The sequence below is a fragment of the Athene cunicularia genome (assembly GCF_003259725.1).
Source record: "Athene cunicularia isolate RWA chromosome 2 unlocalized genomic scaffold, athCun1 chr2_part1, whole genome shotgun sequence".
Taxonomy (NCBI): Eukaryota; Metazoa; Chordata; class Aves; order Strigiformes; family Strigidae; genus Athene; species Athene cunicularia.
Genome location: NW_020799095.1, coordinates 126,633,170 through 126,654,747, shown reverse-complemented (window position 1 = coordinate 126,654,747; position 21,578 = coordinate 126,633,170). Strand labels below are relative to the sequence as shown.

The window sequence follows — 21,578 nt, the reverse complement described above, 5'->3', positions numbered from 1 at the left end:
TGGGGGGGACCCCGCCGCTCCCCGCCCGCTCCGCGCCCGCTGGCCCGCAGCCTCGGGGCGCCGTCGGGGGCTGGGGTCGGTGCCGGGCGGGAGCAGAAGGGTCGGAGATGTCCCTGCCAGCGCTGGAGAGAGGAGAGAGTTTGGAGGGAGCAGTGGCTGCAACCGTAACTCTTTCTGTTGTAGGCAATGGGTACATGGACGGGAAGGAGCTACAAAACTTCATCCAGGAGCTGCAGCAGGCGCGGAAGAAGGCAGGCTTGGTAAGTTAACGTTTCACCCCACTTTTCCGTCTTCTCCGGCAAAAAAGAGTTTTCTTGAGCAAACTCCAGTGCCCCAGTTCCTTCTGTTCTCCGTTGCCATCACATGGTTCAGGCAGCTGCCTCACTAGGCAAAGGGAAGTAGCTCGGTTATAAATCAGCAAGTTACAAACGAAATAAATCATCTGCTTTGGAAAGGTGAGGCCAGGGTCCACCTCCCTGGACAGCAGGTCCTGCTTACATCTTGCCAGGCTACAGGCTGATACTTCTGACAGTGCTTAAAAAGAAAAGCCAAGAAATGCATGGACGTTTATCTTTTTGTCTTGGATGGGACCTTATCCCATTGCAATTAATCTTACCTGATCCAGATACGTACTGATACTAAAAAGAAAAGAAAAGAAAGCAACAGAGAAAACAACACTTCAAGTTAGTTGGACTCCGTTTTATTTCGTGCCTAATGGGCAGTATGGGCTGAAATGCATTTCTGCCCCTTGGTGGTCACTAAATAGATCTGCAGATGACTGTTAACCACTTTTTGCCCTTCACCGGTGTTATACAGCAGGAGTATGAGTACAAAATCCTGGTAGCTTAGATTGTTCAGAGAGATGGCAAATTTTTGACAACGATGTCAAAACAGTTCTGTGTGTGAACTGTTAAAGCACTATTTATTATTTTCCTCTAAACTGTGTCCATGGGGAGAAAGAAAGGAAAAAAAGAAAGAAATTAAAGATTCCATCTAAAGGTTTGAATTAAAATAGAAATGAACCTTTTTAACAAACAAATTGCCTTTAAAATATTGTTTCTAAAAGAGACTACTTAACATGAAACTCCAACATATAACCTGATGGGATCAATTTAAATGAATCTAAGCTAAAAGGCTTCTGAAGTAACAGAAGTAAATAATTATAGTTTAACTGGATGGCATGTGTGTATGGGGGAAATAGATTAATAATTCATATAGGAATACCTCCAAAGTGAACAAAAGCTTTTCAGTAACTAACTTTGCTTTAAAAGTTGCTGGATATTTTAGAAGTAAATGAAAAAAAAAATTAATATGAATCTTAATTTATTTGGTGGAAAAATTTATTTTCTTATTAATTGTATAAGTGTAAACTTCATGCACCTGAAAATCTGTCTCCCAGCAATGCCTGTAATGTTACTGCAGTCTAGGTACCAGTTAATTCTTCCTAGAGCTGTTGGTGTAGGCACTCATTTTCCTGAGTGTAAGTAAGTTTAAACTAAAGTTTAGGAAAAAAATAACAACTAAAAAACCCACAGAAATCTGAGAGAGAAGTCGTCTTCCCCCCCCCCGGAAAGATTAAACACAACTTCACTACCTTTCACATATTGCAACAGAACAAATCTCTCTTCTATAATGAAGTGCAGGAAACTTAAGTATGTCCATTAGAAAGAAGATATTAAAGTCTGTGTATATCTAGTATGAATGGCACTCTTAGTAGAAATGCTGATATATTATTCAGTAGTTAAATTAATACAAAGCTCAAGGAAAAACTATTTATCATTTTAAGATCAGATTCTTTTCTCTCTCAACACAGGTGTACCTCTCTTCTTAAAAACAAAGCCTGCTCAAAGTAAAACAGAAAAGCCTTGCAGAATTATTCATGTCTGCTACAATTTTCACAATTTATGCTTTTTTTAATAACCTCTGCCTGTATTTCACACTGTACTTTAAAAATACTCAGGTGTTTAATTAAGTTTTCCTTTCCCGTTTCTCTGATTCAAACCTATCTTTGGAGTGTTCTGCTGAAAAGAGCATTTTACAGTAGCAACATCAAATTCAGTACTTGATCTACTGGCTCTGGAGTATGGATATATGTCATCTTAGGTTCCATATCTAAGCTGATTCTTGGATTTGAAGGCTCATTTGCCAAACAAGCATCTCATTAGTTCGTGTCTTGTCTCACGGGATACTAATTCAGTAGCTTTGAATTTCTATTCTTTTGCCAGAAGGGACACATTGAGAATCTAGTGTAGGTTATATGTCATTTCCTCAGCTGTCCTTCTTTTAACACCCCAAAGCTTCTTTGTCATCATTAACTTCTGCATTTCAGGTCACTCTCCTGCTCACTATTTTTGAAATATTCAATTATGCATTCTTCATTGCTGGATTTTACATCAGTCATGACATATGCATTAAAGAATCACATTGATTCTGTCATCGAATAGGATGGTTTAACATTTCCCAATATTCTTCTCAACTACAGAACTGTTCTAATTATGTTCTAATTCTATTCCTTTTATGAATCCACTCAGTAAGCCCGTACTTTCACTGCTGATTTTTCTCAGATAGAGCAATAGCATGCAGCCTGATTCATGCTAGCCCCAAAGGGTGGATGTTTACTTGGAGGTTTTAGGACTTGGGCTTTTCTTTGGTAACGCTATTTTTTTTGCTTCATGCATTATGTTAGACAGTGAATTGATCTGATCTTTCAACATGTCTGAACTTTTAGACGTATTGAAAGATCTGCCTCTTTTTTAAAGGCAAACGCTGTATAAGTATAGAAGCATAGCTTCCATTTATTGTGACCCACATTTATCAATACGTTCTCTATATAGGTATGCCAATTTCCAGAAGAAACTGTGGGGTGTAAGTGACTAACACAGAGGTTGATAAAGGGCCAATAGGTGGATCTTGGATGAGCTATTCCACATCTGTTTCTCACTTTCTCTGCATATATAGATGATGACAATATTTCTCCACAGAAAAATGTGATTTAATAAATGTTTATCAATACAGTCATGCAAGTGTTTCTGTAGTGCCATATATTCTTACATTTTCAAATCATATTGAAAAAAGCTATTTTTTCTGTAACTCCACTTGGTTGGATAAGTGTCTCTTAGGTTTTAAAAGGGGACACTGAGGTGTGAAGGTCTAGCTTCTTCATTTCAAACACTGAACACTGTGAAAGCTAGTTTCTTAATTCCAAACTTTGAGCACTACATTTCTATCAAGTTTGGAACCAGACTTGGCTAAATTTAGACAAGGTTTTTTGACTGAAAACATTTATTTGAATAGCAACTTGAATAACTCATCAAGCAGCTCAAGAGCAGGTGAAACAAACACCAAAAAAAATTTCCCTTTTCTAAATAACATCCTAGAATACAAACATCCTGTTTTGTTTAACCTGTAATCAGCTGTGTCTCCTTCAACGGCTGGGCACTGTCTGGCACTGCGGAGCTTCTATTAGAAAGATTAGTAAAATATTTAACCAAGACTAATTAAAATCCAAGTGTCTATATTCTCCATTTTATCTGCTAAGCAAACTTGTCTCCACTTTGGGATCATTAGATGAAAGGTGACATTGAAGTGCATTGTATTAATAATCACATCTCTAATTAAAGCCATGGCAAATTACTAACCCGCCATGGATGACTTTGACAGAAATAGGATACTAGGCCATGATTGTATCAGCTACAAGGAACTGACATTTTAGTTAGCTTTGGTAGTTGAAATTTGGGACAAACTACAACGGACTTTGTACAGCTGAGATTCCCTGTGTCTCCAGTGAGAGAATCACGTAGGTCCTATATAATCAGATCTGTTATAGCAATCAAACCTTTAATTTCCAAAGACTGCTGTTATCTTCATCTATAACCACAGAACTGTCAATTGTTTTAATAGAATTGTAGTCCTGATTCTTGCTGCATGGTTTTACTAGCTCACACCTATAAGAAATACAAATAAAGTTAAAAGTTTAATCAGTACTGAAGGTTGATGGCAGCTTGTATGAAAGCAAGGCAAGTCAAGTTGAAGTGTGAAATCAAGTATTTAAATATTCACCCCAAGGCTGGTACCTTTGCCGTAGCCTACAGCAAGGATAGCCTTTAGAGATGTATAGCAGGGACCCTAATTTAGAGTAATGAAGAACAATTATGCTGGCTTTACTCTGCCAGATTTAAGGTACTGCTCAAAGTCTTCTTCCTCCTAAATCTGCCTCTCTACATTTCAGCAGTGACATTTTGACTCTGTTTCTATGATAACCAAATACTAAACAGTGAAAAATATCTTGATGAGTTCTTTTAGGGCTAAAATAGCATCCATTGTTCAGGAAAAATCTACCCAAAGATGTGGAAAGGCTATTTTGGTGTTCAGATGTATTATACTGAAATGTTCCTTATTTTGAAAGATTTTGCACTGCCTTCATGTTACTAATTTAAAAATGAAAACTGAGAAAATTGACTAATAATTGCCTATAAACTCCACTGTCATTCTGTTAAACAAAGGGGCTATTATACATGTCTTCCAACACACCTGTCTTTATAATTTTTTCATTCTGTAAACTAACATAGGAGTTCTAAGTATTTAGATGTCAATCATTCACACTGACTACAATTCCTTAGGAAGTAAAATTTATCACAATGACATAAATCATGATTTAAAAAAATCCTCAGTTTAATTTAATTTTGAGGAATCTAGCTGCAGTAAGTATGAGTACTTCGTTAAATGTAGCATATTATTTGGCAAATAGTAGAATATTCAAATAGAAGTTTATATACGTTTCTCTGTATCTTAATGATCTGTAGGATTTAACACCTGAAATGAAAGCTTTTGTGGACCAATATGGGAAGACTACTGATGGAAAAATAGGAATAGTTGAGGTAAGATGATTACTTCATAAAAAAAGACTGACATGTTTACTTGTGGAAAATACATTTAGCACAGAACAATATGAGCATATTATGTAAATATTTTTGATTTTTAGTTACACAGAAAATTTCTTCCTCTGTCTTAAGATCTTTAGTATTTTTTTCACTAATGAAATTTTTTCATTAACAGAAAGTAAGGTATTCCTCAGGCCTCTCTGGACATTTCACTATATTTCATTTAACTTTGCATGCTTTATTCAGTGCAAATAAGCATCAATAGCAATTTAGTTTTCCTGAAAAGCAGGTAAGAGTTCTGTTTTAGAAACTGTGAAAGGTAATGTGATTTATTTCTAACTATGATTTTGAACTAATGCTCTATCACCACTCCTATAGTGAGGATAACACACAAGCCACACAAGCGAACACAACTGGGTAATCACTGTATGTAGTCTCTTCTAAAAAAAATACATATGTGGTAAGAAAGCAGGTTAATCATGTTAAACAAAATTTTAACAGTAGTTATGATCCAGCTTGTGAAAGATCAGGATTTCTTATGTATTTCTTTTCTGAACTTTAACAGAACTGCAGGAAGAAAATTCCCCTATTCCTTACTCCTACTTTCTAAAGAGGACAAAGATAATAACCAATCCCTTCTATACATACAGCTGCTCAACAGCTGTGTAATTTAGACAGCCTGCTAGGAAGGGGGAACTAATGTGTTTTCTCTCACTTTCACTCTTCTGTGCTGCAAGTCAAAAAGGAGAGTTTGCTGGGTTACAGCTTGAGAATTCACTTTTTCAGGCCTAAATCTACAACTCATTTATGTCACTCTGAGTGCAGTGAGACTGTGGTTTTATTATTAAATGCTATTTTGTGTTTTGTTTTGTTTTGTTTGTTTTTTGTTTTCTGGGTTTTGTTTTTTGGGTTGTTTGGTTTGTTGGTTTTTGTTTGGTTGGTTGTTATTTTTTTTTTATAATAGGAAATCTGACCTAGAGCACTAATTGAGAGACAGCTGGAAACAAGCCAGGTCTGAAAAAATTTATAGTGACCAACTTGGGTCAGTAGTTAATTTTAAATTAGAGGACTGAATAGAATCTGTAAAAGTTAATAGGAAGTATCACTGCTGATATAATAGATCATTTCAAGGTATCTTTTCTCCTCTGTCATATGTATGAATTCATATACTTGTTTAAATGCACATGTAATTACAACTGAACTACCATGGAAATCTGAACAGTTTGCTTCACTTGCAGCTATAATTGATTTTTAAAAATGCTTCTTTTGACAATACTTATTGATCAAATAGTTCTGCATCTAAAAAGAACTATTGTTATTTGGACGTTTGTTTGATTTTGGACTAACACATACTTATTCATTTGGTATTGAAGAATCCTATTTAATTTAGTATTTCTGAATATATGTAATAGTAAGCATTGGACGAAAGAAAAATGTGTAGACAATGCCTGAAAAGACCGTGTTTCTTCACTTAGGAATGATAACTGAAAGTTTTTACCTTTCAAATTCTGTTTCTGATTCTGCTACTGACTTTCTGGATAAAGAGATATGGTGCAGTTGGGAACTGTCAATGTTAGGTAAATGGCTGGAATGGATGATCTTCAAGGTCTTTTCCAACCTAGATGATTCTGTGAGAGGTGAACAAATCCAATAGGGCCTGTTATGGTGCAGTGCTCACCACCCCTGGTGAAGTGCCAAGAATGTTCAGCATCCATGGAGGCCATTGAATAGTGGCAGTACTCAGTTAAGTGACCGAAGGGACTTTCTCCCTTAATATAGCAGTTTCCTAACCCAACAGCTATATTTTATTTCACTTATATCAGCATGAAGCTTGATTTGGAAAGTGCTGATGGGACTCAGACAAAATGTGTTGTACATGCAGAGCAGTGTGATATTAAAGTGGGCATCTGGACTTGATTCTCCTTCCTTATAAATAAAAATTTCCAGTAATTCCAGATTGCTGCATTTACATAGCACATCAAATGTGGTTTTTTTTTCTGAAAAAGTGTATGAATGTTGTTTAAAAATAAATTATTTAAAGCCATTCAGAGTCTCAGCCATCATAATGAATACCCTAGCATCTGACGGTAAATGTCATAGTGAATAATAAATTTTCAGAAAAGGTCTGTTGATTGAGATAAAGACAAGGTCTGGGTGGCTTCACAGATGGAGTGGATTTTCAGCTCAGATTAAGTGTCGATTCTGTCTTTGCAAGCACACTGCAGTTAGTTCACTAGCTTATCCAGTGCCCTCCAGCTAAAGGCAGAGTCTGACCTGTCCACACGCTTGTCATTGTGTAAGGGACTTTTAATTCACTTTTTGTACTCATTCACACCAACACTTTCACTAAAATGTGGCTGTGAAACTCAAGGTTTCAAAACTCAGGACTGCGGTAATTCCACATTCAAATTACTTGAAGTTTACTGCTGCCATAAATACAACTACTTATGAGACTAAAATATTCTTTGTACTCCTATACTCTATTATAGGATTTTAAAAAGCAAATTCACTGTATTAGGTGAAACAAATTTTAAATAGCATTAAATATCAACAGAATTTACGTAGAGAATGATTTATAGAAAATAGTTCTGATATTGTTTTAAGTATTGAGAGTATTTTTTCTACTAGATAACCTATAAAGATGTATAGCTCAGCCTACAACTAAGCACAGAGGAGTCAAGCCAGACTCAGGCTTTGTGGTTGTCCTCTGTTACTCATGATGCAGAAATAGCTGACATTCTCCATAAATGCAGCAGAGCTCACAGAAACACTCACAGCAACTGTTGTTGCTGCCATACACAAATTTTTAGTAGTCTGCACTCTTATTTAAACACGCTCATGGAGTCCCCCTATGCTTAACCTCACAGAGTTGTCGTCCTTAGAAATAGCACCAGGTTTCCATCTTTCCTCTCTGTAGTGGTATAAGCGGGAACTGGCAAGTTGAGCCAGTTTCCACACAAACTCTATATCCCTTAATAACGCAGTTTTCCACAGAAAGCAGTTTGATGCCTGAGCTTGGAGAACTGGACTTCTCTTTAGCTATATTGTTTCTATTATATAATACCAAAGGGTGCAAGAGAACATGAACGACATATTTTGGCAGAAACCTGAGTTAATATTGGATATTGAGCTAGTACATCCTTGTAATGTAAAAACCCGTTCTTTCCTCTGACATTTACAAAGGGTGAGAGGTATAGCTTGAAATAAGGTAATTTTCTTCCAGAGGTAGGATATTCTGTACCTCAAATGCAGTTTGGTACTGCTAGTAAGTTGTTGATGATTCTTTGGAAAGTTACTATTTTACATTTACCCTTGCACTTTGTACTATTTTACAGTGCCCTTCATCTCACCAGTTAGCTATAGAGATCCCTCAAAAGAAATTTTATTTATAATTTCCATACATGTAAACTCTTTTCCACTGTCATAATCCGTCCCTTCCCCCAAACTCTGCCATAATCAGTTCTTCCATTCAACGTTTGTTGTGGAGTAGGAATGTTGATTTATTCTAAAAATCAAAGCTCCCCTGTCATAGGAGATATAAAGAATTTTTTTCCATAAATCAGTGCTAAGTTACACACATTTATCTATTGTGTATATATGAACATGTACTTACCCACATGTGTATCTGCTATTTATAATGGAGTAGGTTTTGAAAGCTGCTGACAAAACCACATTGTTTAAGTTGATTGGGTTTGGTGTTCAGCCATTTAGCAAAAGCACTCAGAATGCTCTGATGGGCCTGACAGCCTGTCATCAGCTGTGCCATTACTGTAAAGAGAGTGCTATGATGTGTCTTTTCGGTCAACAATTATAGAACTGATACCCTGTACAGTTGATTTTAGATAAATGAGAGATCTGTCTCCACACCCTTGTTGTGCCCATAGGGTGAGAGGGAGAGCTGAACTCACCTACAGCACTGATGGAACCCAATAAAAAAGCCAGAACAGTTAGGCAATAGCACTGAAATAGACAGAATGAGGACTTGAGGGTGTGAAATGAATGCAGAAAAACAAAAATTTGAATCAAATTTTTAAGATGGGGCCCCAGGAAGTCTGCAGATGTCATTTTTCATAAAAGAATGCAGCTAAGAAATCTGTCTTTCTCCATTTTCTCTTCCTAGTAAGCACAGCTGGTCTATTCTTCAAGTAAAGTTTTCTTTAATCAAAACACATTTCATACATTTTGAGGACAGAAAAAAATATTGGGCTTTTGTTAAAAACAAATCATGATTTTGCATTAAATTATACAGCATACTGTCCATCTTCTAGATTTGTCACTTGCCAAAATTGAGTTATAGTAAATGAACATTTTCAATAATCAGTACAATAATGTCTGATTTTAAAAAAGCCTTTTGTAGAGCAGAGGCATTGGAAGAACCACCCCTAATTTTGCAGGGCTAAAAGCCCTTTTGATTTCTGATATTTATAGCTCTTCATGAACACATCCCTGTGCCTGACAAATGAACACCGGTTGCCATCCCCTTTCCCTCTCCACTTTCTCTTCTTTCCCCAATTTTCCATCTATTTTTCTGTTTACTTTACACGGGTTCTTCATGTCAGTGTTCCTCTCCCTTCTTCCTCTTCCTCAGTATCTGTGAGTAGTCTATTTTCCTCACTTTCTTCATTCATGGTCCTTCACACATCCTCTACACATCCCTGCATTATGCATTTCCTTGGTGTCAATTCCAAGGTTTTCACCACAGATTCTAACTCTTTATGGGTGAATTTTTTCCCCTCTTTCCCCAGCTACCCCTTCGGTAAAATGCTGTCTCACTTCCTTCTCTCACACTTCAGCTCTGACCTTGATGAATATGGCAAAGCTGCAAGCCAGAAGCCTTTCAGAGGCATTTTCCAAACCGTCCAGCTAACAGGATAAAGCTTTCTTCCTATGGGGCCACAATAGGGCAGTATGAGCGCAAAGAATTTCATACTCTTTTAAAAAGTTTCATGCTCTTTTACAGGCTTAGGGGGCCTAATGAAGAATCAAAATTTAATCTTTCTTAAATTCTGTAACAGCTTGCTCAGATATTACCAACGGAAGAGAATTTCCTGTTGTTCTTCAGATGCCAGCAGCTGAAGTCAAGTGAAGACTTCATGCAGGTACAGTATGAAAAGTTGCCTTTTGTAAAATCATCCAAGACCTGCTTGCCATAAATATATCATTAAAGCATTCACGTTCTGATTGCAGACATGGAGAAAATATGACAGTGACCACAGTGGCTTCATTGATTCTGAGGAACTTAAGGTAAACTGGTATCTATGAGTATACACATGAGAACAGGCATTGCATTACAGCCTGTGCTGCTATCTGTTTCTTCAGATACCCACCTGTGCATGTTTTTGCATTTCAAACATGACCAAAAAGCAATACGATTAGCTGATGTTTTTATCACCAGTAAATTATTTAAAGTGAAACTAATCTGATCAATGTTTTTTAAAACGTGTTTTAATTCAGATCAATGTTTGTCTCAAGTGACTCAGGGTAGCAGGTATTTAACTTAGAGGTAACAAAGGTTAAAGTAAGATATGCCTCTGAAAGCTATGTTCTTTTTCTGGTATATTATGGAGGAGGGTTGTTTTGTTGGTTTTTCTTCTAAGGGCATCACTACTATTTATCACTATGCTGCTGGACAGATCGTCTACACTTAAGTATCATGTAATCCTACAGTTTCCACTGTAATACTGTTAGGTTAACACAAATGGAATTGTGCTGCCCCTGCTTGGTTAACTTGGTGGGATTTTGGTATCAGCTTTAACATGCACAAATAAGAGCAGAAATGAGGTAATTCCATTAGCTGTCTCAGCCCTGCAGTGTTAACAAACCTTAAAACTAGAGTGATTTACCTCCCTAGTCACAAAACTAACAGCAATTTGTAGTTGCTGAATCACAGAGACACAGAATCAGAGTAGTTGGAAGGGACCTCTGGAGGTCCAAGCCCCCTGCTCAAGCAGGGCCACCTACACTCAGGACCGCGTCCAGATGGCTTTTGAGTATCTCCAAGAATGAAAGACTCCACAAACTTTTCTGGGCAACCTCTGCCAGTGCTTGGTCACCCTCACACAGTGAAAATGTGTTTCCTGATGTTCAGAGGGAACCTTCTGTGTTTCAGCTTGTGCCCATTGCCTCTGGTCCTGTCACTGGGCACCAGCCCAGCTCTATCCTCTTTGAGCCGTTCCTAGAATATTTATATATGTTGATGAGACCCCCCTGAGTCTTCTCCAGGCTGAACAGTCTCAGCTCTCTCAGCCTTTCCTCAAAGGAGAGATGCTCAAATACAACAGCCTCTGAGTAGAAAGGTGTCATCTTCCACAATTCAGTTGCACTTGATACATTATGGCAGCTTTAAATTCAGAGGAATCAAAACAATTCATAGCAAGAGAAAGATCTAGCATCCGTCTAATTTGGAGTATTTTGCCTGTATGTGGTATTCTAAAGAAAAACTACATAAGCTTTATTAACTAAACTACCAGGACATCAAACTGTCTCAAATCTTTACAGCTCTTCTATTCAGATGAGTAATCCACATCAGACAATTCACATTTTTTTTCCTTTTCCCTTCACCTTTCTCTTTGAGTTTGGTGTCTGTGTGACATTTGCCAAGGATCTTACCTCAAGGTAACCCTCAAACAGACAGGAGGAGGCCACACACATAGCACTTGAGAACTATCCAGCTGTTAAACGATGCCTTAAGGATGACTGTTGCCAGCTGCAATTTAAAATAGACTTAAAATGGCAGGGCTGATTGAGAACCAGCTGAAGAATGAAGACATTTTAACTGGATCCCTAATGGTCCCATCTCTCCTGTGCTGCAAGATTTTGTCCACCTCAGAGAAACAGGCCATTTTAACATATTGAAAATAAAACATAAATGTCCCATATCATTTTTAGAGCAGTATTTCTTGACAAGCCCAAACATTTAAAGTATTTGCTATGTGAGGAGTACACCCACTTACAACTTTATAAGAGAAATTTAAGCTGGAAATCAGGAAAACTTTCTAACAATAGTAACAGCAGTGTTGTCTAAGGGGGAGGCAGATTCTCCATCGCTGCCTGTATTTAGGAAAGGTTTGGCAGTAGCTCAGATCAGGCAGTAACTTAGGAAGTTTAGATATAGCTGATCCTTTCTTGAGACATGGAGACAGACTGGATAACCTTTCAACGTCCTTTCCAGTTCTACTTTCCATTAGAGCACAGAAGATTAAACATGTCTCTGTAACATCAATTTAGGACATGTCAGTCATGTTCTTTGTCTACAAGCTACCAGGAAGGCCCTCCAGCTTGGAGGGGGATACAGTAGAAGAACTGTAGTGGGTATTAGTCACATGGCTATTGACATGGTTGCATTCAAATTCAAGAATGTCATCTATGTACAAATAGATTTTCCGATGAGCCACCCCATCTTCCATCTTGAAATGTGGCCCCAATTTTCACAAAGATAATAAAAGTGATTAGGTACTTAATTGAGCATTGACAGGCATACAGACATCTCAGATATTGTAATACCCTTCATCAATAAATTGATATCTTTCTTTTTTAATGTTGCAGATCTAATGCAGAAATTTAAGCCACTGAATGGGTAGAAACAATCTTATTTTTTAATGGTGTTTCAAGTCATATGACACTATATCAAGTTCTCATTAAAAAAAAATGAATTAAACTAGCTGCAAACATTTAAAATACAAGGTAAGAAGGCGCCATGTAGGTTAATGTTCACTTCTAGCGTCAGGTACTGCCATAGGCAAGGAGAAAACTTGATTAATCATTGAACTTTTCTGTAAAATTGTTCCTATGCTGCAAGAAGTGATTAGGCATCCAAGTTTTCAAGGACACTCAAGGTTAATTAGTTTAGTTTACTGATAGAGCTGATTAGGAACCCGTATACTTGAAAGCCAAATTATTTTTTCCAAATTCACAATACAACAAATGACATACAATGCAGAAAGTTTTATGAGTCACTTTTTCCAAATAAAACCGTGCAGTATACTTGAATTGATCAAAAGAAACTGTTATATTCTTAGATGTTAATTAGTGCTTCTTTTCATACTTATTTGGAACTTCAGCAGTAAATACTAAAGTGGGAGTAAACCAGTATTTCCCATTTTTTAATCTGAAGTTAGCAAGTCAAGCATTTTATACTGTAGATTCACCTATTACTCTTCTATTATTTTAACAGAGCTTCTTGAAAGATTTATTACAGAAAGCAAATAAGCAGATTGAAGATTCAAAGCTAACAGAATACACAGAAATAATGGTAAGATTATTTACAGGCATATTTCATCAAGACTGGATTAATCAGACTCTGTTTATCTTTAGGCACTGGAAGGCTCCAAATGACTTGGAGCCCCACCAGGTCCTAATCAGGCTAACTATGTCACTGCAAGAGAGACACAACCGTGGCATCTAGCACTGCAAGTACTTCTGCAGCTATAGAGCTTTCATGGGCAGTTTACAGTGCTGCTCAAAAAAAAAAAAAAAAAAAGCTCAGGAATTTTGAATTTTCTTGGCATTATATATATTGTATACTATTAGACCATACCATAATATTTTCACCTGTTCTGCTTCCCTGTGCCATTAATTGTAAAACTGAAGTCTTCACAGTTCATAGGAAAAAAAAAATGCACCTGGCGTAATTATATTATTATGTTTAGATCAAATTAGTTTGGGGTTACTTTATATGTTTTGCCTTCTTACAGTGCTGCAGTGTCTATCTTTTGTCTTAAAAGCCATCACTGCATGGTGGGTTCTTACCATATTTACAAATATCTCACCCTTTCCTTCTCCCCTGCTTCAAGAAAGAGAAATAGATGTTTTAGATAAACACTAAACTGTCACTTCCCTGGCCTTAAATCAGCCTGTTCTTGGGGGCACTCCTTCCATCCCACCACTATGGTGCTACAAGGTAAGGATCAGCACTGGCTTCTGAATGGACATTTCAAGGAGAAAAAAAAAAAAAAAAAAAAAAAGACTCAGAATTCTTACCTTCAGGAAATGTGTAAAACTACATTGTTTCTTTTACCAGCTTGGTTTCATCCTAATATATTTTCAGTGATCAAAAGTGTGCTAGGTAAACACATTAGCCTTCAACTGACCTGAGGATGGCTGACCAAAACTTGTGTTTCTCCTGGAAAAAGTCTGCTGGTTTATTGTACCAGTATAAACCATTTACATAGAATTGCAATTGTTTTTTCACTGGCGAAGATAACATGTATCTTTTCACGCAGGAAGCTTTTTGACCTCCGTCTTAAAGTGTGCTCTAAATTCTGGCCTCTGCAGAGAGACACAGTGACAAAAAATTAACAGCAGTAAGAAAAAAACACATCTAGCTCTCCCATAATCTCCTCAGAAACTAGAAGAGACTAATAGAAAATTTACAGTCCTGAGCAGCTGCAGGCAGCCACAGCCAGCCACTAACCACCCATTAAAATACAAAATATGTTGACTTCACAGCTGCCACTGCTTACCTCCCCCAAATGCAAATATCCTTTCATGGGAAATGCATGCAAGGCAGATGCTTTCATACAAGGAAAGGAAGTGTTAAAATGAACCAGGGTGTTATGTAGAAATAAATGTTTATAGAATTGGTCTCTTTTTCTGGTCTCCTTTACCATTTATTGTGTATTAACCAAGTGAAATTAGGTCTTTTGTCACGGCATTAATTCTATCTTTAAAAGGGTATACACTTACCTCAGTACAGGATGCCACTTTTCCTCTTATTGAAAAACTACATATAAAATTACTGTGATTGAAAGTGATGGGATGGTGTGTGGGTGGTGGTGCTTTCAGTATAATGTCTAACAATGTTTCACACAGTTTGTTGCTTTTGCGACTCTTATATAGCAAAGGCAAAATAATACTTGAAAGTGGAGAAATGGAACTATACATACCTAAAAACTGGGAGAGGAAGTTCCATGCAGGTGCAATATCTCTGTCTACCTCTATTAACAAATATAAGCTGTTTGCATCTCTCAAGCAGCATAAACTCATGCTTTCAAGGCTTCAAAGGAAAACACTTTAATACAATAGTGTGATTATAAATTATTAGAAATAATACTCACTCATTTTGTCAAATTATGTTAATGTATTTATTCCTATAATCTTATTTGGAGAGATTTAATTTTCCATTTTCATACCATCAACAAAATGTGATCATCTACAGCATCTGTTCACTCTTTTCTTGACATATGTATCACAGAAACAGAATGTGATCTTTACTTAAATATTTATACCTAGCAGCCAAATGAATGAAATGTCGATTATTTTCTAAGGAACTGAATGCCTTGGATTATGCTGAACTTTACCCGACTGTTGTTTCACCTTTATGAACAGAGAATGATGATGCTATTATCAGATCATGACATGAAGTCAAAAGTAAAATGTTACCATGTCAACTCTCCTCTCATTTATAAATACATGCATGCTTCTCATATAGGACATTCATCAATGTAGGCAGATTAAGACCTGTCTTACAGCAGGTTCATCAGAATTGTTCATCGGTTTCTCATCAGGATTTTTCAGTAGAATTAATTACTATAAATTACTTCTTCAGTACTTTAAATAAATGTATTACACAGCAAATGTGACAGATTAAAACCTGGGGCCATCATTTCAGCATGAATTAAAGGCTAAATTTCATTGAATTTAAGTTTCCCAAAGTGTTTTCTTCATTATGTTGATTTTGATTAGTAATGTAAAATTATATATTCTTTCAGCTCAGGATGTTTGATGCAAACAATGATGGAAAGTTGGAGCTTACTGAATTGGCCAGGTATGTCTTCTGTCTCTTTTCACAACAAACATCATGTAGCAATCACTGTTATGGAAACAGTTAATTATTCTGAACTTTGTTTTTTCTCTCCAAAGATTACTCCCTGTCCAGGAAAATTTTCTTATTAAATTTCAGGTATGAATATTCACATTCTTAGGTAACCTGTTACCACCATACATAACTGCCTTCATTAATGGATTTTCTTTCCATCTGGCATTTAGGGTGTCAAAATGTGTGCAAAAGAATTCAATAAAGCCTTTGAGATGTATGATCAAGTAAGTCTTAAAAAAACCTTTTTTATTAATTGCATAGTTTGATGGCACTTATTTTCTGAATTTGTGGAAAACTAGCCATAACCTCTGAAATGAAAAATAAATCGTTAAATTTATCTTTAATGTTATTTTTCAGGATGGCAATGGCTATATAGATGAACATGAACTTGATGCACTACTGAAGGACCTCTGTGAAAAGAACAAAAAGGTAATCCTAGAGGGTTTTTTTCCCCTCAGAGATCAGATTTAATTTGGATTTTAAGGATACTTTAAACCACCCTATTAAGATAAATATAGACCTAACTCATAACTTGTAAAGTCAAAATCTTGGCAGAAGTCATAGCACTGTAAATCCTTAACTAGGGGAGTTGTGATGACATAGCAAGACTGTCACAAGCTTGCTTCTGAGACATCAGCTATCAGCAATCTAACATATGCTGTAATATGGATAACATACATGAACAACATTTAACAACATCTGCAATGTATTACTGTTGGACAGGCTGAGAATATTTTTTTTTTCTTCCATTTTTTGCCATTGGATACAAAAACTTGTTGATGCTGGTAACTTAACAGGATTATAAAGCCTTATCTGTTCTCTAAATAGGAATTAGACATTAACAACCTTGCAACATACAAGAAAAGCATCATGGCCTTGTCTGATGGAGGAAAGCTTTACCGAGCAGAACTGGCTCTTATTCTCTGTGCTGAGGAAAACTAGAACTCTTCTATCATGTCCACTTAACTAGTGATGTACTCTATCTACACAATAACTGTGCACTATAAGGGAGTAGGCTGTATTTTTAAACTGCATATAGAAAATTAGCCAGGATGTGTGGCACATTCCTTTCAGTATGTTTCTATACTGTTTGTAATGTACAGTTTTTGTAACAATAAGATTGATAAAGAGAATGTCTATGTTTGGGCCAGTCTGTATATTCAAAAAGAAACTAAAATATGTTGGGGTTGGTTTTGGTTTTGTTTGGGTTTTTTTGCTTTCATAAACACAGCTGAAAAAAATGAAACCTGCTGACATTGTTGTGGTCATCATATCCTTTGACACATAACATTTCTTGCTGAACTACATAACAAAAAGGTCTACAGATATCTTTCCCCATAACAACTAAATGGTCTTTTTTAAATGCAAAAGATGAATTCAGATTAAGTATGATCTAGGTCTGAAATAGGAAGGGGACACTGGCATGTCTGATTTCCAAAATTCACCAAGGCACTAAGAAATATTTTCAGTCGTCAAACCACCCACTTACAGGTCTGTGCTCTCTGCAGTTTTTCAATTACTCTTCTCATTACGAACTCATAGTATATAGACAAAGCATTTATCTGGGATAGATCTCCATGCAGTAGTTGACAAAATAGTGTTTTCAATCTAGCTGTTTAACTTTACTGAATTTAAACATAGGCACTTCAGAAATAACTGCCTTTAATCTGTCTTGGAATCCTGGCTAAATGACAGGTAGTATAGTTAATACACAGATTAACACATGATATTATAAGTGTACCTTTCATGACTATTGCTGTGTCAGAGAATATGACAATCCATTTTCTAAACTATTTTCACATTTTGCAGGTTATAATTATTCTAGTAAATTGCTGTTTTTACATCATATTCTGTGTAATCTATAATTAAATTTAATATCCTAAGATTGTTGGTGTCTAGTTTGTCTATCTCCTGGATTCTTTTTTCTGTACCCTTTAAAAGACTAAACTGTTTAAAAGAAAATGTGCCTCCTTGGATCTTACAGTGAATTGCTAATCTATAATAACAGTATTAAAATTTAACACTAAGTGAAGCAAAAGATCTAGTATAGATTTTATACCACTTTAGTAATTTTGCTTACATGGTGGGCTCTGCTTTTTATTATGCTAGAGAGGTATTGTTTAAATGGGAACTATACTATGGAAACAGCCCTATCTTCTTGCATCTTTTTTTTTTTTGGCCTGGCTTCCTTCTTACTTTGCACTGGCTTTATGCCAAACAACTGAATGTCTAGGCATTGCTCCCAGTATGTACTGGTGTAGGAAGGAAACTCTGCTGTGTCTTAAAGCCAATAAGCCTATATTGCCTCCACATACAACTGTTTGAGACACAATTCCAGGTTAGCAGATGAGCTATATACAAGTTGTCAGATATGTCTCTGTGTCTTATTTAACAAGCAGAAGCAAATGCATTTTATTTGAAATGTGTCTCAATGAGGCTCAGATCCTTCAAGATTACAGTCACTGAATTTCCACTGAAATGAATCCTTGAATTCCTCAGGTAAACTCAGGCAACTAAATACAATTTCAGGAATGGCCTAATGACCTTGGGCTCTCTCCAGTCTGAGCCTTGGATAGTTAAGGAGTAGGTGGTGCCAGATGGGATCTTGCTGAAAAAAACACACACAAAAAAAGTAAAATTAAGCTAGCTCATTCTCACCGCTTTACTCCCACTCCATGCACAGTGATTTAGCTTCTCACCTGCTTGCTCTCCTTTTTTCTCCATGCTATGTGAAATACAATTGTGTACATTAAGTGAAGGAACAGCGAATCTGCCTATCAGTACAATAAATGATTGACATTGTTCGTACTGTGCACTTGAAACCCTGGATTTTGCCTTAACAAGTGTAAAGGTAAAGAAAAAAACCAAAAACCTGTACGTAAAAATATGATGTGACTGCTTGCTAAAATCATTACAGTGGAAGATAAAGAGTTTAAAATGTTTTGACAAAAAGTCACCACAGAAACTGCAATCTGTCTTCCTGAACATGAGTAAAATTACCTGTCACAGATCTGTTGTGAAGCCACCCTTCTACTACTGCTGCTGCCCACCAGCTGGCTCTGCTGCGGAGCACGACACAGAAAGCAGGTCTCGGTCATCCACAGGCAGAATGCTTCCTGCAGTTACTTCTCATAAATAACTTGGATTAAAAGACAGCAATTTAAAAACATGGTTCTAGCAAAGGTGTCTACTACGTCAGTGCAAAGCAAAGTGTAGCAAATATGGATAAGTCAAAAGTGCTGTAAATACGGCAGGTTTTAAAATCTCTGAAACACTCCTGGGCAGAGCTCTTAAAAACAGCAGGGTTGGGGCAGAACGAGGCTTGGAATAATGACACATGATGATAGGGAAGACTGCAAGCTTCTTTCTTGTGACAGACATTTGGCGACCAAAACCAAAATTGAAAGTAAAATCTCAGCATGCACAAAAATTAATTACAAGAGGTCGTGCAGGTATGCCATATACCTGCTAAACAGGGAACCTGACTGACACGTAGCTACCTGGGATCTGAAGCTACTACTGAAGCTATTAACCACTGTAATGTCTAAAATAAGTATTTCGTTAAAATAATCATTCAAATAAGCACTCAGGCTAACAAATACTCAAAACCTCTGTCCTATAAATTATAAACAAGTATGCTGTAAAAAGTTTTAGCACATTCTAGTTTAAATGTGTACAGATTAAAATTTAACACAAGCGCTTAGTACTGAAATCAAAGAAAGTGACTTTCTATTAATTTGAAAGCACAAAACAGCAAACTTTTACTAATACTGAAAGAAAAAAAAAAAAGAATAGTAACTATTAGACCCTTTGAAAACCTTTGGGATTATAAATGCAGCGTTTGCTAACAGACACAAATGTTAACAGTACCAAGTCAGGCAGAGTGAGCACCTGCTTCTAGCTGTGCCCACACCAGTGCACCTCAGGGGCCTCACCTGATGCCAAGTCACTAACACTGCCCAACTGGAAGCTGTGATACAAACCACTGCCCATTATGGAGAACATCATGCTAAATTTCACCATGATTTAATCAGAATTGAAGACAGGCCTTGAAGCAAGGGATCTGGCTTTCGTTCACTGCTGCACTGTTCTATCCTGAACAGTTCATGTGTGGTATCATAGCACCTGTCTAATCCCCCATTTACAACTTAGTTACGTATCTTTGCAAAGATTACCCACACAAGCTTATGAAATTTCTGAACAGCATATTGCATGTGCAAATGTCAAATACAGATCAGGATGCTGACAGCCAGCAGTGCTTTTACATAAAATGAATCTTGTCTCACAAAATACTCATATGCTGCTGTTAAACTCCACTTAAGCTAGGATTAAGTCTTTGTTTCACTAGACAACATTAGATTTTTCCAATTGATTTCCATTGGGCATTTTGGGCATTTATACTAAGCCCTCATTGTAATCTTATCATCACCAGTTGTGGAGGTATACCAAAATCCACACCTATTTGCTGTGTGCATAAGGAGGCTCAGAATTCATATTTAGGCACCCACAGTGGCCTGTGGTTTTCTGAAGTGCTGAGCACCTCCAAATCCCTCTGAAACAAACTGAAGTTCTTCTTCACCCATTAAAACCCATTGAAATCCCAAAGATCATTTTATTTTACTGAATATTAAATTATCCTACAAAAGATGGGGGGTTTTACCTTGGTTAAAGTGGGGTTATATGTTTATCAGCTACAACACAAGATGCTCCATGAAGTCAGATAAAGGTACAAATTTCCTTGCAATTCAGTGTTTTTACTTAATGTGCTATCAGCATGTGAAAAAAAAAAGAAAGATAAATGAGCAGTTCACATGCCAATGAACTTGGAAGTCAGTATGAACAGCTAGGAACCCACAGTTCCCTGAAATAGCATCATCTTCTCCTTGTAAAGCAGATTCTCAAATTGGTAAATAATAGCAATATTCTCAACATTAGTTGAAATATTCAAGAGGAGGGAATTCCCAGAAACAGAACCAAGACTGACTGGAGTTCAGTTATCATAACCAAGAAGTAGTACAACTGATCTCTTTCATTTGCAACCTCAAACTATTTTCATAACTTGTTTATAAGCCTCTACTATAATACAATACCACTTTTACAGCACAGAATTAATCTAAGAAATTGTAACAGATTCAAAAAGAGTAAACCATCAACTGAAAAATGGTTAATTTAAAGATTTAATCAAGCAGGATGTACTTTTCAGTTGAAAAGACAATAAATCCTCCATTGTGAGTATCTCTAAGCTGAATTCATGGAAGCGATAACACCTTTGACTGATGGGTCATGCAGAAGTCATTTTAAAAAAGGTATCTGAATCCCAGGCAAGTTTTCCTTGTGATCCATGAAAATTAAACTGCCTCTGCAACCCTACTGACTCCCTTTGCCATCTCTGGTGTACACCATCACCTTTTCTAATTCCTCCACTTTCATGTCTCTCCAACTTCATCTCCATAAAATTATTATGCCACAAAGCAATACTAAGACAGTGTGATTAACATGGGTACTTTATTCCAAATAAACAGCAAAAATGGTAGGAGAAAGTAGCTGTGATGACTACACTTCATGTCAGTCTGTGTTAACTGTGTGCAACACACAGCTGCAGAGCATGCTTATGGATTGGGCACCTCCTGGGATTTAGGGATATTTTATGCCTCTTTCAGGACAGTCTCATCCTCATGAGCATTTAGGAACAGCTTCTTTTAGATTTGCCAAGCCAGACATGCCTGGGTTGGGTAGCCCCTTGTAAAGCCACTTTCTCTTGTAATTTTCCTGAGTTCAGATGTCATGTATTGCCACTTTAGTAACAAATAATTAAATTGGGTTTAGGTAAGACATAAACTTGAGATGATCAAGATTCATCTCTTCACGGTAATGTTCCTCTC

General features: G+C 36.7%; 1 protein-coding gene across 1 annotated transcript; it reads left to right on the top strand.

Annotated features, from left to right (window-relative positions):
* The first annotated feature begins 62 nt into the window (after nt 1–62).
* Nucleotides 63–18,514, top strand: CALB1 (calbindin 1). Its single transcript, XM_026842790.1, has 10 exons — nt 63–260; nt 4,803–4,877; nt 9,896–9,979; nt 10,068–10,124; nt 13,054–13,131; nt 15,590–15,645; nt 15,741–15,780; nt 15,867–15,920; nt 16,054–16,125; nt 16,525–18,514. The coding sequence occupies exons 1-10, from the start codon at nt 108–110 to the stop codon at nt 16,636–16,638; spliced, it is 783 nt and encodes a 260-aa protein (XP_026698591.1). The 5' UTR covers nt 63–107; the 3' UTR covers nt 16,639–18,514.
* The last annotated feature ends 3,064 nt before the right edge of the window (nt 18,515–21,578 follow it).